Genomic DNA, 17,379 nt, shown 5'->3' on the forward strand with positions numbered 1-17,379 from the left:
GCTCCCATTGGTCAATAATCCAAGTCAAGGAAAGTAACTCTCGTCATCTATGACGCAAGTGGCGGCCCGATGAGCAAGGAACGTGTGATCGGACTCGTCATAGGGGAGAGTGACTTCACGCGTTCTCCTCGCTGTAACCTGTGATCTGTGATCTTGTACCCTGCTTTTGAATGTGTATTTAACCTATAAATAGGATAGAGAAGCAGGGAAATGTTTAGGTTTTGCTGAATAAGAGCACAAGGAATAACGAGATCTTGTTAGATCAGTGGTTCTCAAAGTATTTCGGACCGCGGACCACCATCAATATGGCGGACCACCAAGGCCTAATAATCACTCTGTACGATGAATTTCAAATTTAAATTGCCACATTTGTTTCATTACAATTCAAAACTAAATGTCCTTTTGTGACAGTAGCATAGTAATAAGTTGACATAAAACTACGTACCTCGTTCTTCGAAATTAAAATGTTAATGCGAGGAATGCATCACTTTAAACATCACTTTGCTGACTTTCAGCCGCGGACAACCTGACTTATGCCCGCGGACCACTACTCCACTAGTGGTCACACTTTGAGAACCACTGACAGAGGGTTATACGCACGTTACTGAAGTCTTGTCTGTCCACACTCCTGCATGAAATCTTCGCTCCTCATCAGACTCCCGCATTCTGTCCTTCCCACAAGGATAGTCGCATACGGACAACGGACGTTCTCCCTCTGTGCTGCTGAACAGTGGAACTCTCTTCCACATCACAATCGCCTCTCGGATTCCAATGAAGGCTACATTCAAGTTCTCTGAAAACATCTGTTCACAAAGTACTATCCCTGAATGTAACGTGACGACTTCATCTTACACTGTTTATAGCACCTATATCCCTTCTGAAATTTATCCGTTGCTTTAAGTTCTACTCTTGTACGATCATCTTTTTTGTTCAAATCGCATACACGTATCTCCGTATTATTTTATTTGAAATCGAGTACATAGCACTCGTTAAGAATTAGCTTTTTGTTAGACACCTTTGGCTGGTTGGTGGTTCCACCTTGAGCAGATTTCACACTATTGGGATAATGGGGAGGAAACATGAGTATCCTGAGAAAACCACCGACTCCCAGCCCTGTGAACAGGTATCACTATAGTGTCCCGACAATTAAGCGAGTATTTTTGATAACTTTTGAGTTGACAAGATAAATCAGGGATTCCAATTGATTCAGCGGCGTAGGAACCAGGGCGAAGGGGAGGCAAGGGACTCAGCCTCCTCCTCAAAAAAGATACTGAGGGGACAAGAATGTGAACGTCGTTCATTGTCAGCAAAGAGTTGGTCCTCCCACCAGTGGCCACCACCATCCCAAAACCGAGCATCTTCCTACGCCACTGTATATTATCAAATTTGGGTTTCAACAAGGGAGACAAGTTGTGTCCTATCGATTCCTCTTTAAAAACCGATTTGTTTCCCTTTGTAAGATCCGTTCGGGGCACTTCCCTTTACCCCAGTCCTCGTTCCACACATCTTAATCAGAAAATTTTCAAAATGCTTCTGATTTCGATGTTTTGCCTTCAGAGTTTCATTTTCAGGCGATTGCATGGAAGAGCACTGCGTGCTAGAAAGTCCATTACAACAAATACTAAATCTTTAAACCTCCAGGTTATGTCTCCTACTAACAAACGTGTTTAAACCTAAGAAACTGTTGGGGAAAGATATTCGACATTTGAAAGAATAAAATGAAAAAGATCAGAAATCACAGAGATTTTCAGCTGACTATATATATACAGATATCCCACCCTTATACAGTTTGCTTGCAAAGTCTGTTATCGAATTCAAGGCCCTGACGGGTATTTCTAGCCAAGAGCTTTCCGGCAATGTCCAATGAGTCGACATCAATATTATACATATGAACAAACTAAGTTAATTATTACAGTTTATGTGGGATATATTTAGAAAGAAAAGAGTTGAAGGCGAAGTAGCTTCATGGAAAAACAAAAGGGCAGGAATCAAAGGGGGGCATAGCTGTCTGGAACCAGAGGAAGAGCTATACATAGTATCTGGATGGCTTAGCGTGAAGGAGTCAAAGGATTAAAGTTGTTCTTATTATGAAAGCAATTTAAACCACCCTCAAGAGTCAGTGATGTGTTTTGCATCTGGCCTCAGCAAGATCAGCGCGTGAACGTGCCAACCTTGTTGCTAGGGGAACAACCGTACTTTTCTTCTGGTCAAACGCTGGGTTCGGCTTCCAGTAACCTGACCTATAAGCGACTCTACCCTGATAACAAGTTGAACTTTTCAGTGACATTGGGCCCAGTCGTCATTGACGGGGAAGGTCGCACATTTCAAGTACAATTTAGTTTCAAAGGACACAGAACTTCGAACAACAACTGATGGAGCTGAAATCACATAGTTTTACATGCTGACTGAATTTGACTATTTCAGAAGATATATATATATTAAAAACCTAGCGGATAAACGAGATTCTATGGTCAGCTTTCGCAGACATAAGCTAATAAAACAGAGAAGTTTGAAATTTAATTTTAAAAACTCTTTCGACCAATTATACTGTTAGTGTTCACTTAAAGTGCATTTCGCGATCAACGTTTTATTTTTAGGTTATTGCAGGGAGTGTCTGCCACCCCATTCCACCCTCTGTCTCTCTGTTTCTTTTTAACTACTTTGGTCGCTCTTTTCATTCTTTGTTGTTGTTGTCATGGCTGAGGCGCCATATTCATTAAGTTGTTATGTCTGCCTTTTAATCACTCTGTTAAAATACAACATTGCGCTGTACTTTAGTATCAGTAGATAATGTCTTGAAACGTTCTGGTTCGCTACATTACACAAATTGTCTAAATGCCTTTAAAATTTATCACGACTGTTGGATCAACATTGTGAAGCAGCGAATAAGAGAGAGAGGAAGTGTGTGGGGTTTGTGGGGGAGGTGGTGGCGACCAGACTGCGTCCTCCTCATCCAAGAAACGTGATGAAAAGCTGATAGTCTGATTGCAACTGCAGACAATCGCGGTGCTCTGCTCCTTATCAAATGTCCTACTCCCCCTTTGGAAGCCTTCACGCCATGCCACATATCCTTGACCTGGGAGATTCGTAACAATTCAAAAACAAAATTCACAAAAGAAGCTCCGCCCCGAAAAGAGCGCAGCTGTACACGAGACATCTTAAATATAAATCAGTTTGAAAGGAAATTCCTGTGTTCAACAAATTGCACTGATTCAAGATGAGGTTCGTTCTTGCTTTAGGGATTCTGGTCGCCCTTGCTGCGGTAAGCACTTTAATTAAAGGGGTCGAGATTAAAACCTTCAAAACGATGCCACTGAATACTTTTTTTCTTATTTTTTTGCATTGATTCGGAAAGGACAATATCTCTGGGGCCGTAATTATAACGCAGAGGTAACCTTATCTCAAGGTTCGTTTTGGAAGCGTTGAGACGTCCTGTCACAACAGACAAAGACCTAGAGGGGTCGCTTGATAATAACTAATGTCTATAGAGAGATTGTTAGGGGTTGTGGGTACTGAGCGGACTTAAAAAAAAAAAAAAACAACAAAAAAAAAAACAACAAAAAAAAAAACAACCAAACCCAAAACTCCAAGGGAATAGGGATGGGTAGGGATATCCCCTTCACAAGTCCGGTCATAGTTGTGTGTTAATCGCAAACAAGTGCCTGTCAGTGAGGCTGATCATCGAGAGCTGTGAGAGAAGCAGATGGATACTCCTCTGTAACCCATTTCTTACTTACATCAGGGTTAACCCCTCGCAACGTATTTTACAAGTGTCTATACAATAATAACAAATTATTTAATAAAAGCTAAAATTCTTGTCACGATGTCTTTAGTTGGTGCATACTTTTGTCTGCGCCTGCAGTTGCGTTCACGAGTGAAGTACACGCCGTTCATGTCAAATGTTTGTTTGGACCGACACACGTACCACCTTTAGTGCACTCACCCTGTCTGTCACATCACAGGCCCAGACCATGTCACCTGCACAGATGATGCACGTCATGTCCCTGCTCACCGAGATCAAGAAACTCATTCCCAGCAACTGGAGAGTGGAAAGTCATCATGGAGGGGTATGTTCAGCTATGATAGACCTGTTTATGACGGTTGCTTGAGCAGTTTCTGCCGAAAAAAGCAAAAACAAAACAAAACAAACACACACACACACACACAATTATTACTTACGATCACTTCATCTGAGTATTGAAATTTACCATGAAATCGGTAGGATGCAACAGATTTTTTTGTTCACTGGTGCAGTCAAGGTTTTCGTGATTAGCGATAACATCATCTTCCCCACCATCACCACTAAATATCCATGAAGTAGGCAGGCATGGACAGAAGAAGAGACTTTGTGATGCTAGGTTTGAATTTTGCATGTGTTTTTTTATAGGACCATCACCTCTTCCTATTCATCGACGACAACCCAGAGGAGAGGATTTGTTATGTGGTGACCATCAGCCATTCTTGGGATTCTTTGCTAAGCAATCATAACACCCTGCTACAGATTGCGGTGAGCGGAACTCACGTTGTGTCGTGTCAGTCATGTTGCCGTGTACACCTATAGGAGTTGTGTGAGAGTGTAGAGTAAGGTAAAAATTGTCACCTGACCTTTTAGGTCATTGGGGAGTGAGGTTTAGAGACCTCATCTCTGTTTTTGGGAAGGGTATTCGAGCGGTTAGGACTCGTTAAAGCATCTTTAGCCTGGCGCATGGGAATGGGCTGCAGGAAAGATGAAAAAGGAAAGTCGATAAAGGAATTTATTTATGTCAGCGGTATATTTAGAAACTCTTCTCACTTTTTTCTGACTCATCACGTGGGAGCATTGATTTTATAGATAATGTGTTTTTCATGTTATAGATAAATAATGCACAATGTCCACATAAGAATATTATTCAGCGATTGTTACATATGCATTTACAGGAGGAAATGAGCGATTTTGCCAAGAATGCCCCAGAAGTAGTTGCTCCTCTTGAAAACCGTAACCTCATCGACACGTACCAAGACTTCCAGGCGGCGCGTGAGTGCCAAGGGCATGCAACCTACGTCGTGCGATACGTCCCCTCCGCTTTGGGTTCATCTGCGTGAAAGGACGAGTCCAGTGAGGGTCGAGTACGAGTTCAACAGCTTGGATGATCAGATTTAACTTTTAATGCTTTTTTATTAAAAAATTCGTATATGTATATTTTTATATATACTAAATGTGGCTATCTTCATCTCGAATGGGAATGAAAGAATACTAGAATATGGTAAACGTTTTGTTTTATGTACCTATGTATGTATGCGTGTTGGTTGGATGGATGGAAGGCTGTCCATTGAGCGAGATAGCGGAAGGAGGAAGGGCGAGGAGGCCACGCGCACGAGCTGGTGAAGGGATAAGGGAATACAATACACTCGTATCATCACTCACCTCAGTTTTTTTGCGGGGTTGCTACATCCCGCGAACATTACAATTACACATGCAGCTACTACTGCATGCACACCAACCAAACCCTCCCTCTACCCCCAAACCAGCGAAGAAGCTGTCGCAATGCACACTGGGAGAAACTGAAGGGCGCTTATCGCCGAACTCTTGAAGTGAATTTTACTCACGTTATCTGTAGGACGTACGTTGTGATGTTGTGACGTTGTGACGTGATGACTACTGTCACGTAAGGCCAGTTACTGATACAGGGGGCGTATTCACGAAGACAGGGTAAATGGTGTCTCGGGTAAATCAAGTGTTTTGTCTCTGTGGTTATAAAGTGGAGTCCAGATGACGTCAATGCGTTAAATAACATAATATCCGGGGTTTCTGGACAGTACGTGGTAACTACGGTGACAGTTTTACTTCCCAAATTTAAACCCTGAACAACGACTTTCTCTTTATGAATACGGCCTACGATGTACAAGTGTGTTGGTGTTTACATGCGTCCTTGTTATTTGTTTCTTTGTCTTGCTAAAAGCTTTATAAAAAGTCCAACTCATTAAAACTCCGTGCAAGATGGAAAGCAAAACTAAGTGTAGACACTAGGATCTAACTGATGCATCTGATGTCAGAACAAAATTGTAAGACCCTGCGACAGATAAGAGAACAGTTCTGCAACCTGCAAGATTCTCAGATGTTAAAGGACACTAGATAAATAATGTGGTGGTTACAGAAACAAGAACGTTTTCAGAAACCACGCACACAGCAGACTTTGAAAATGAGAATAACGTGGATTCCTTTTTTTGCAAATATATATGTATATATGTGTGTGTGTGTGTGTGAAATGTGTAAATGTTTGTGTGTGTGTGTGTGTGTTTGTGTGTGTGTGTGTGCGCGTGCGTGAGTGTTTACGTACGTACAAAGCGATAGAAAAAAAATGACTGTCGCCGAGCCCGATAAGAACCAGGCAAGGCTTCTGAGGACAATGTTACCCTTTGCGTAAGGAACGCCAGATGTTTGTGAAACTGGTTCAAAGGTCATTCCTTTGTCTTTCATATTTAAATTAGTTCCTTGTGTTTCTTATGTCGAATTGTCAGACAGTTTATAAAAGAATTGATACAACTCTTTTTCATCCTTCTATCCTTCATTTTATTATTTTTACTTTCTTTACTTTCTTTTTGGAATTATACTTATATTCATATTAATTATTGTTGCTGGAAGAAAAGGATTTTGTGTTAAAGAGAAGTCGTAATAAAAACTTGAAAAAAAGTATTGCTTTAAATTATTTTTCACTCTGTGTGTGTGTGTGTTGTTCTTGTTGGTTTTAATGCGTCTGTGCATGCACAACATGCAATCTCGGTTATTTAATATTTTTTTTCGGTCTCGCTCCTTTACTGAAACCAAACATCTGTCTCAAAGGTACCGGGCAACACTGTTATCTAACTGCTATAAATAATTGTACAGGAGGTTGACAAATCACGCATGGTCTCAAGGTAGTGTAGTGCATACACCCATCATCATACACACTAAAAAAGTTCCTGCGATTGCAGACGTTGATAAGGAAGGTGTGGCAAGGGAGTGACTCCAAGTGATGTCACAGGGGCGGAGGTCACCGCGGCAGCTAAAAGGCCTGTGAACGAACAGTCAGCCGCCTAAACTTTGTTCACTGTCCAAGATGAAGTGGTTTATTCTGTGCTTCGTTGTTGTCGCTCTGGTAAGCCAGTTTATTGGTTTATTGGTTCTCAAAAATATGCAAACGTTGCTGAAGCTGTTGTGTTGAGTATTTGATTATTCTTTTAATGCTGTATTTTTTTTATTTTTTTTTTGCAAGATTGTTTTTAATGGTCCAGGTAAAAAGTCCACAAGTTATTACAGGAAAATATGTGATTTCATCGTGTTCGTTTAGTAAATCATTTTGCTAAAATCAGTTGTTGTAAGGGAATATTATAAGTTGATATGTACTTGGGCTTGTACTAAAACATACTCAACAACACACACAAACGATAAATATAATTAGGGGTGGACTTAGGCGTGTGGAAATTGTCAAATACCAGATTCCGCCACACCAATATATATTGAATATGAAACAGAGGAAGAAAATAACAACACATCTGACTGCAATGTGGCCGAAAAAATTAGTTGACTGTATTTATTAATGTTGCTACAGTCGGAGCAGTAAGCTATATGTAGTATTGTAACATTTTGCCGTATTGAGAATATGATAGTTGAGAATATAATGAGAATAACTTGGTTTTGTTGACATTGGCGGATGAAGGGGCCAGCGATTCTTTCTTTGTCCCTCATACGTTTGTCACCCTCAATTCTTTTTTAGTTGTTTTCAGCACGCACATCAATGTGCCCTCACACTGTCAGTTGTTTTCAGTATTGTGATGAATAAGAATACGACTGATGATGTGTTTGTGAATGTGTCACGATGTTACTTGTGGACCAGATGGTGTAGAAGCTGTTGTTGTTGTACATCTGATGTTTGATCTTTGTTTAAGCTTTTTACCAACCGTCGCTGGTTTTAACAGCTCGTGCTGTTGTATAGTCGGCCCTGATGTGGGAAGAAGATCTTGTTTTACTGAAAGTCCAAGACTTGCTTGTACTGTATAAGTGACTGAATAATAAATGTTTTTAAATGTTTTGAGGGAATTCTTGAATATAGTGTGGGGGTAAGGTGTCTATACATATCTCAGAACAAAGTCAATCCACTGCCGTTTGTTGCCAGTATTGACGATGACGTCAATTGTTGCAGGCGCAGCGTGGGAGGATCGACGAGCTTCTGCAGCAGTTGAGGGAGCTGCTGGACCGCATGCCTGGCACTGGCACCGGAACTGGCACAGTCAATGGCACCAACGTCACCGACAGCGGTTCCATTGACACTTACCACGGGTGGAGGATAGAAGATCATCATGCCGGGGTAATGGCCGTTACTGGCACGGTTAATAATTGGGGACCTTGGTCCAACAGACCGTGACATTTAAGTGTCTAATTAGACACGAAGTTGACAAATACAATCGACAAACTATTAAAAAATGTTGGTATTGTTCGTGCTGTATAGCCTTTAGCAGTTAGTCTTCATATACAGGTCATCATCCCGGTTATCTGCACTTTTAACTAATCAGCATACTGTTTCTGACACTTAAATCTTTTCGACAGACTCAGCATCTTCTCCTCTTCATCAAAGACCAGCCAGTGACGGCTAAACTGTGTTACTTAATAATCGTCTCCCACAGTTGGGACCACTTGTTGGAAGAGCAAGCCAGCATCAACAAGATCACGGTACAGTCCATAATTCTTACCCTTGGTTAGACTTTGTACTATCTTTTCTGTCAACATGATAAGAGGGTCTCTCAAGCTCAATATTCCCCTACCGAGAATTGACCTATTCAAGACCAGGCTGAAACATTCAGACAGTGTTCTTTGGAACAGCCTCCCACCAGTTGTCAAAAGAACGGACTCTAGTCTGTACAGGTTCAAAGGGGGACTCAGTCAACACCTTTTCCAAACCCTTTGATTCCCTACAGACGCTTTCTAGCCAGGTTAATGGTCTTTTTACTCACAAGGACAAAGCAAACATGTATCACATGTTGCCAGTCCTCTAACCAACAAAAATAACCCTGTCCATTATTTAACAACCACCATGTTAGTACATATCATAATTTCTATTTTTATTTAGTTCTTTTGATGAAATGTAAAGTTTTTATTTTGATACTTAGTCCAAGGAGTAGATGTAAAAAAAGCATAACCTTTGCTTATTCTGTTACACTCGTAAATAAAGATTTGTCATTACTTTATAACAGTATGTCATTTCCCCACACAAGCCTTAGCCATATATTCGTCATCCTTTATAAATAGGCGGGTGGATGCTTATCATCCTCACCAACACAACCCACCAGGCAAAGCTCCAACCAACTAAACTTTGTCTGAAGTGGGGGACAAGACCTACCAGACTGACAATGCATCGGTTTAACGTGAAAGGGAGATAATTTCCCGTCGGGGGCGACAACCCCAGTAAAGTACTAACCCAAGCGTTCATTGTTGTCTGCAGGAAGAGATTTACGCCATAATCCGCAACCCGAGCCACAGTCAGATTGAGATCCCACCCCAGGAGCTGGCGGACACGTACCAGGACTTTGAGGGGGCCCAGGACTGCCGTGGTCACCAGACCTACCAGATCTACTACTCTCCCTCCTTCCTGACGACAGCAGCGCCATAAGCCACACACAGACAGGTCCATCATTCAGCGACCACTGTGGACTTCTCACAAAAGCACGCTTGTGTCTTTGTGTAACTAAAACATTCGAGAGTAACTGTGGGCTTCTACATAATTTCCTGTGTGTTTACCTAAAGAATACACAGACTATGTCAGAAATAAAATTTTCGTTAACATTATTCAGGTCAGCGTTAATGAAGACTGAAGCAGTAACCCTTCACTTGTCTGCTTCAAAGTGAAGCACAAATTATTTAGCAGAAGATTATGTTTGAGGGGAGCAATCATGTGTAAAAAGTTGTTAAGAAAAACATTCAGAGAGACGTGTTTGTTTGTTTGTGTGAGCGCGCGCGTGTAAGATTGACACAGAGAGAATTAGAGTGAGGAGGAAGATAGCACGAGAAAGAAGGAAACAAAATGAAGAAGTGTGTGTAGAGGGTTGGGGAGAAAGATTTAGATATTAATTCCGATTGATTGTGTTTAAAAAAAAACGCACCATGCAGGAAGCAAGCATTTCGACTATACAAAAATACATTCTATTACATTTTATTTTGTTTGCCTATTGCCGACCTACAGCTGATTTAACAACGACCATCCTCACAATCACAATGAGGCGCTATACATACTCTAACCGAAAACAATTGTTTATTTCGAACACAAGGAAAAGATACAACGCCCTTTCAAATTAAAAAGAAATAACACCAACCAGTTCGGTCAACAACTTGGCTCTCGTGGTACAAATAACAGTAAATAGAAATAACCGCTACGCCTAAAGTCCTTGTGTACACGTAGATGTGTAATCACATGCTGAGTATTTGACAGGACGTAAAGTTTTGCTTACTCGTACGTGCGAGCACACTTGCATGGTATAATAATGAAAAAGTCATAAACCATCAATTCAGGGTTCACATTTGTTAAAAGTGAAACTGTCTCTGAGAATTGACTAAACCTCATTTTATTTTGCGTCCTAATTTGATCTTTTATACTGCAACTCTGAGGTAAACACACTCTCGTATACATGTATATGGAACGCAATCAAGCATGTATTTTTTATTATTAATAAATACTTGTATCCGGGCTCACCTCTAAGGTTGTGTCAGTCTAGACACTAATTAGATGCTCGTCATGTCTGAACGATATATTTGGGATAAAATGATAATTTCAACAGAGCAAGTGTGAACTGTTTGTGCTTCTTCAATCTTAACTCCAAGAACCGTACATAAACAGGAGGTACCTTACATAATATTGTTTTCTCCGCATGTCAAAGGTCCACGTGTACTCCGACGGAGAACAGTTGCTCATTATGAATACAAAGAAAAGATTCAGCGTCCTTCAAAAAAATTCTTTTTTAATTAGAATATAACAAGTTTGGTTAGGAACAGGGCCTTTGACCCTCGAGGTACAGATAACAATCATCCAGCCTTCCACTAGCACCTCTCCAGCTTTTTCACAAAAGTCAAGTATCCAAAGACTATTTTCGGCCAAGCTCTTCCTAAAAACATTGTAGATCTTTCTCATGTCCAGTCATCATTCATCTGGCAAATTTTCGCACATACATTTTCATGTACACCACCAGGGTATCGCAGCAGTTATCAGAATGTTCTCTATGTATACATATGTGCTAGTCAATGTGTGTATGTATATAAACTATGAGTGGATGTGACAGGAGCGGGGGATGTAGGGATGTAGGGGCTAGAAAAATAGTTTAAAGAAGGGCTTAGTATGTTGAAGCGGAACATTGGCTAAAGAATGAATGAAAAGACCAGTGAAAGAGAGAGTGACAAATCTGTATTTACAAGAGTAGGTAGAAGTTTTATAACTATACCTCGATTAAAATTATAAAAAAAAATAAAAAAAAAAAACTACACCAAAGCAAAGTCATTGTAATAAAACAAAAGGGAAAGTTAGATTAAATGTACACAGATGCGGGTTGTTATTTGACAGGTTTCAGTGGAAGTGTGAAGGAAGACTGTTCTACAGAAAGTCATCTGAGTATTTCAATTTGATTGTTCTTCCATTAACACTTACATGTCCTCATCAAGATATCTCGATAACAGAAAGATTAAAAGATGTGAACGTAAGTCGCTGCTGCACCATGCTGTCAAACAAAAGAAACAAAGAATGCAGAAAGGAAAGCCATAAGACACATACACCCAGCAATGATTATAGGGATGGCCGGATTCCCTGTCAACTCCATGAGGGGACCCATGCACAGACTGACCAAGAAATAACTGGCAGGAATCATGGCTGACACCGCCGCCATGGCAGAGCCCGTGGACAGGTGATGAGGACCATCCTTCTCGTTGGTCAGTCTCTGACTTCTGCACAGATGTATAAGTGTTACTGGACTTCCATAGTCACAAGGGAAATCATTAAATGCCATCTCATGGTAGAAAGTAAGTTACAAGGGCAACATATAAATATCGCAATTCTATGTATGTATCTTACAGATAAAAGCCTTTCCTGTAGAAATTTCCGTAAATCACGCAAAAAAACAACAACAACAACTAAATCATGCAAAGAAAGTTTGCTAGCGGGGTCTGGGAAGGTACAAGATGGGGCATTGAGTAGTCTGAATGTTGATGGTCGTGCAGACATGCGCACAGGCACGGCTCACCTCTTGGTGCGTGTAGCTGTTGGCCAGAATGAAAGGAATCGTGTACACCACGGACCGGAACACAGCGAAGGTGACGGCGTTGACGAAGAAGACGACGATGTTGCTGGTGAAGGCTAAGGTCAGAGTTATACCTCCGCAGACTATACAAGCCAGGAGGTACTCTGACCTCATTTCTGTGGGTCAAAAAGAGGTTTGGGTAAAGTAGTCTAGAGAAAATTACCTTATGGAACTTCTTGCTGTACAATATGAACTGTTATTAACTTTAACGGAAAGCTTTAGTTTTCATACCACTCGGATATTTATCCTAAATACTAAATATTTCCCATCTTCATCTCCAATTTTTAATTTAGTTAAAAAGGATGTTTCTTGATCCGATACCATAAATTTAAAATTATCAAAGTGTCATCAAAAAAATCTTCTACTTACTGACTATTTTCAGAATCCTGTCATGGAAAATATTGAAGACTACGTATAGACAGTAAAAAGCCAACATTCCCAAAGATCCCATGTGGACTCCTTCTACATACAGTGCATACTCAGAGCTGTCTGACGATCCATAGGGGTCACCACCGTATATGACTTCTGCTACATAATTGGTTACGTAGACAAAGTAGGCGTAGTTAGCTGCCAGACTAAAGAATGTCATATTGCAAAGAAAAACCATTTTTCTATGTCTTTTCCAAAAGCTCTTTGCAGTCTCAAGCTGAGAAGAGGGTCTTTTAAGCTTTTTCGTTGACCTGCTGGAGAGATTTTGCTTGTCGCTGCTGACCAGAAGAGAAGGGCGACCCTGATCACCTGACTCTGACAGGACGTTGGGGGCAACGGGTTCGGCTTTGGAGAAGTTGGTCTCTGAGTGTGGAGCAGTGGTGGCGCTGGTCAAGCTCGAGTGCTCGGTCTTTTTCTTCTGGACGGCTTCTGAACCAGTTGCCAAGCTGCAGAAGCCGAAGATGAGGACAGAGAGAAGTAGTACGACATTCTGGACGAGACACTGCGCCGCGCCGTGATCTAAGATGGCGTCGCCGAGGGAGGAAGGGAAGATCCCGCTCAGCTCCACGAACCCCAGCATGGACGTGATGCAGCCCCCGATGGCGCCTCCGAGGGTCGCCGTCACCAGAAGAGATGAATGCTGGGAAGGAGGGGTGACGGCCAGTATGTAAGCTTTAGTAGTGGACGAACTGGAGTCATAGCCGTGGTCTGCCACGGTGAAACCCAGGATGCCGAGAATTCCCAGAGCTGAGATGAAGTTTGTGTTTGAAGAATCAATCGTTTGCGTACTGTTGGCGTACGTGCTTGAATTTATTACCTCGGCACTGAGTGGTACACTGAGGTTAGTGCTTCCTGAACCAGAGATCGGAAGAGCATCTGGCACATGATCGTTGATGTTATAACGACCGACTGTGGGTAAGGTTAGGAACAGAGACTGATTGTCGACGTGGTCAAGCGATGCAGTGGTTGTTACGTTTCCTGGTGTTGGAGGCGTGTACAGCGTGAGGACGTTGACAGCGAGTGTCAAGCACAAACCGACGACGCTGATGAAAAGGGTGAGAACAGCAAAAGGACGCTTCTGACCGAGAGATGGACAGCACAAAAACCTGAGAATAAATATAAAAAGTAAGCAAGATTCTATGTCAAAATATTTTAAAACAAGTAAAGTTATTGAATAATTTTCAGAACAAACATTGTAGAGTAGGCGTGAAGATCATGAGATGTGCCACTTTCTCATGAATTATGACCATAATGAAGGGGGATGTCGGCAACGGCTATTTACGGCTGTTGAATATATCTTTCTTGCTGTTGTTTCAAGGAGATATTTCGGTTAAATGCTGCTTTAAGGAGTGATCTCAGTTCACTGCTTATTTCTCACGAAAGAACGTTGAAACCAGAGGGTGTATGTTAACAGTAATTATTCTTACACCACTGGCTGCCCACAAGGCTGTTGTCTATCACCCTTGTTGTTTATAAAGTACACTGACAGCTGCAGAAGTACGGAGGAGAATAGCTACATTGTTCTCTGATGCTGCTGCATTGTTGACTGTTTTGTAGGAACATGTGAAAGAGCCTGGTAATGCCTTAACAAATGTTGTACAGTGGTGCGACAAGACCTTTCTGGAGTTAAATGTAGACAAAAGAAACGAAGTTAATATAGACTTTAAGAGAGTCAAAGAGGATTTTGTTGCTCCCAGTGTGATACACAGTAAACTTGTTGAAGCTGTTTACTCTTTCAGGTAGCTGGGAACTATTTTTGATTGCGAGCTCAAATGGAATTTAAACACCGAACACAATGTTAAAAGTGGCCAACAAGGAATGTACCTTCTGCGTTTAACAGTTTTTCAGTTAGTCAAGCAATCTGAGGCCATTTCTACCAGTCGTTTATTGAAAATCTTTTATTTTTTTTTTCATTTTTTATTGGTTTCTCGATCTCTGTGTCCATGATAGGAATAATCTGAGCACTATTGTCCACATCTGTTCTAAGATAATTGGTATCAAACAGAGGGATTTAGTTTCATCATTGTATTATTAGTTCAGGTAAACGTTATCATATGCTTGCACCTGGACCACATGTGGTCATTGTCATTGTCGCAACAAAAGAGATATTTTCTCGCAGTTTCCAGGCCCCTTACCTGTCACTGGCCCAGCCAATGAGCGGGATGACGAAGACACCGATGGCGCTGGAGAAAGTTCCAGGTGTAGACACAAAGATGGTCGGCACCTGGACACGCTGGAGCATTGCGAGCATGTAGATCTCCTCGAAGTTGATGAACGACTCCAAAGCCACCATCACCAGGCACAGAAGCACGCGCTTGGACAACGGGTACGGAGCGGGCTGCTGGGCCGCTTCGCCAGATGAGAGAGAAACCATCCTGTGGAAGACAAGGTCTGCTGCCCTACTTGACCAAGAACTGGCTTTTGTACTACCACATCACCATCATTATCAAAACAACAACAGCAACACAGAAGATGAATCCTCTCTTTGTCCTCGCCGTTGGCGTCAGAATTTTGTCGTTGGTTTGTTTGTTGGTGTCAAAGGTTGGTTTTGAGTAGCGTACTTCTCCCTGCGTTATCAGCCAACAGGTAAAATCACGTCATCAGCAGAGGCGTTAGAAGTGCCGAGTCCCCCGTCGCCCCTACTTCACGCGTGTTTCGTTGCACTTTAGCGCAATTGCGGACACAGTTTCGCAAAGCAAGGTCAGTAAACTGTTCTGTATACGTCACAACAATAATTACTTCGTGAATATGTTTTAAAGTTAAATGCACAGATGGTTAGATGTTCAGCAGTGATGCAGATACTCACCTGCTACTGGAGTAATACGATGTAGTATTATCACGTAAGATAATGATGTTGATGATGTTGATGATGTTGATGATGTTGATGATGTTGTTGTTGTTGTTGTTGTTGTTGTTGTTGTTGTTGTTGTTCTGTTGGCGTTTTACACCAAGTCGTCATCAAAGACCTGCTAACATTTGCTAGCTTCAGTGAGAAATAAGCTAATCAGGTCTCTCAAACCTTACATTTAGCAAAAAAGAAGCACGTAACTCTCTTCTAGACCAAGCATGTAGAAAAAGCCACGTTACCAACCCTGATACAGAACTTATGTTTACCTTCCTTCTGCAACGCTGTCTTTTGATATAGTACGTTCGCTTCTGCCACGACACTGCTCTGCCATTGTCCTTTCTGCCACGACACACGCCTACACAAACACACTACCCTTGGCCATCAACACCCTCTTGAAAAAAAAACTCCACATACTACAGCTGAGTAACAGATGGCAGTAACGTTCACGTGGTGGTCTTAACTCAAGGTTCATTGGCCTTAATTTCAAAGAAGTGATGCGAGACTTGGTTAAAAGCCGAGCTGCTGAAACTGGAGAGTCCTGCAACGTTCAATGACAGGTTGAGGACAGGTTGAGGTAGGCTAACAACTCTTAGTCTAGGCAGACGGGAGGGCCCCACTCGTCCTCTATTGCAAGAGATGTGGACGGAAGCAGGCCTTGAGGTCGAGTTTGGTGACGTGGAGTTTGGAGGGAAAACCGTAGAAATGATTTTTTAGAGAGTAAACTGCATCAGTCTGTGATTTCACTCTCTGGGAGAAGAGGGAAAGGAAATAAAACTAAAACGGAAAGGCAGAGAATTTCAGAATATCCGAACAAAAGCCATCATGGAACATACACCTTACCGCCGCCGCCATGACAGAAATGGAGCAGGAGGTGGAATTATGAAAATCTTGTGATATCACGTCGCCTGCCAGTTGCTACCCTGACCTAAATATTTAAGTCCTCCAAATGTTCGGTGACAGATTGGATAGTTTCTGTGACAACGCTTCATGAATGTCATACACACCGACGATAAAGCTAGACTGCATTTGCTTGCTGCCTCCCTCCTCTCACCCCTCCCCGCCTCACACGTGACCGCCCGACTAACCCTGTAAACAAGCGTTTCATCAAGATACGTAGATGCTTGTGTGCGCCACCTGTCAGCTTTATGTAGTCATTCCCATCTCCCATCTGGACTCATGTACCGTCAGTAAAGCTACTTTCCCTTTCCCGCCATCATGCCCTCAGATGAAGGTACACTACCAGGCCGCCCCCTGTCCTCTTCTCTTGTCGAGAAGGACGAAAACTTCACGAAAAAAAACCCCTCCGAAATGAGGATACTGTCATCCAGATGTAGGAAAGATGGCCGTTTGTTAGCGGCGTGTGTGAAGTCAGTTATGTTTGAGATTCATTACACCATTAAGCACTTTCACGTCGGAATGTAGGAAATCATTGTGACAATGGTCAGTGGGAGGTGGATGGAGGGCGGCTGAGAGAGAGAATAATTTTCATCAGCAGAACTCTTCTTAATCCACAAAGCAAACTGTACATCTTTAATCATTGGGTATGGTTATAATAATATATATATCTTTTCAGCAGGTGTATGACACTTACCTTGCCACACCAGCAACTGTGTAACTGTGGTGCATTAGTTTCCTTTGCGATGGATGGTCAGGACTCATGAATATTTATTACCGTCTAATTGGCATGTAACGTACATCTTATGGTGGAAAGCATGGTGTGTCTGCATACTTCACGGTGATGAGTAAATATTTTTACTTGTGCCTTGATCTCCCTATAAGAGGACGGGTGTGTAAGCTGCTGATTAATAATG

At 41.9% G+C, this 17,379-nt stretch overlaps 3 protein-coding genes across 3 annotated transcripts; 2 read left to right on the forward strand and 1 right to left on the reverse strand.

The window, feature by feature from the left end:
- The first annotated feature begins 3,100 nt into the window (after positions 1-3,100).
- LOC112577045 lies at positions 3,101-5,248 on the forward strand. The gene is made up of 4 exons (XM_025259950.1): positions 3,101-3,262; positions 3,963-4,067; positions 4,388-4,507; positions 4,918-5,248. Exons 1-4 carry the CDS (start codon positions 3,218-3,220, stop codon positions 5,080-5,082), a joined length of 435 nt encoding a protein of 144 aa, XP_025115735.1. The 5' UTR covers positions 3,101-3,217; the 3' UTR covers positions 5,083-5,248.
- A 1,712-nt stretch (positions 5,249-6,960) lies between these two features.
- Positions 6,961-9,799, forward strand: LOC112553403. The gene is made up of 4 exons (XM_025220597.1): positions 6,961-7,115; positions 8,160-8,324; positions 8,564-8,686; positions 9,456-9,799. Exons 1-4 carry the CDS (start codon positions 7,077-7,079, stop codon positions 9,621-9,623), a joined length of 495 nt encoding a protein of 164 aa, XP_025076382.1. The 5' UTR covers positions 6,961-7,076; the 3' UTR covers positions 9,624-9,799.
- A 1,149-nt stretch (positions 9,800-10,948) lies between these two features.
- On the reverse strand, positions 10,949-15,658 carry LOC112553220 (membrane-associated transporter protein-like). Its single transcript, XM_025220304.1, has 5 exons — positions 15,527-15,658; positions 14,856-15,095; positions 12,661-13,826; positions 12,235-12,407; positions 10,949-11,937 (listed from the first exon to the last, which is right to left on the reverse strand). The coding sequence occupies exons 2-5, from the start codon at positions 15,092-15,094 to the stop codon at positions 11,719-11,721; spliced, it is 1,797 nt and encodes a 598-aa protein (XP_025076089.1). The 5' UTR covers position 15,095; positions 15,527-15,658; the 3' UTR covers positions 10,949-11,718.
- Between the last annotated feature and the right edge of the window lie 1,721 nt (positions 15,659-17,379).

This window comes from Pomacea canaliculata, linkage group LG12, assembly GCF_003073045.1.
Source record: "Pomacea canaliculata isolate SZHN2017 linkage group LG12, ASM307304v1, whole genome shotgun sequence".
In the NCBI taxonomy this organism is placed as follows: Eukaryota; Metazoa; Mollusca; class Gastropoda; order Architaenioglossa; family Ampullariidae; genus Pomacea; species Pomacea canaliculata.

Coding starts and splice junctions, on each gene's coding strand:
- LOC112577045 (XM_025259950.1), top strand. CDS start 3,218: ATGAGGTTCGTTCTTGCTTTAGGGATTCTGGTCGCCCTTGCTGCG. Junction 4,068..4,387: donor TGGAAAGTCATCATGGAGGG/GTATGTTCAGCT, acceptor GTTTTTTTATAG/GACCATCACCTCTTCCTATT. Junction 4,508..4,917: donor ACACCCTGCTACAGATTGCG/GTGAGCGGAACT, acceptor ATGCATTTACAG/GAGGAAATGAGCGATTTTGC.
- LOC112553403 (XM_025220597.1), top strand. CDS start 7,077: ATGAAGTGGTTTATTCTGTGCTTCGTTGTTGTCGCTCTG. Junction 8,325..8,563: donor TAGAAGATCATCATGCCGGG/GTAATGGCCGTT, acceptor TCTTTTCGACAG/ACTCAGCATCTTCTCCTCTT. Junction 8,687..9,455: donor CCAGCATCAACAAGATCACG/GTACAGTCCATA, acceptor TGTTGTCTGCAG/GAAGAGATTTACGCCATAAT.
- LOC112553220 (XM_025220304.1), bottom strand. CDS start 15,094: ATGGTTTCTCTCTCATCTGGCGAAGCGGCCCAGCAGCCCGCTCCGTAC. Junction 13,827..14,855: donor ATTGGCTGGGCCAGTGACAG/GTAAGGGGCCTG, acceptor ATTTATTCTCAG/GTTTTTGTGCTGTCCATCTC. Junction 12,408..12,660: donor CAGGATTCTGAAAATAGTCA/GTAAGTAGAAGA, acceptor TTTGACCCACAG/AAATGAGGTCAGAGTACCTC.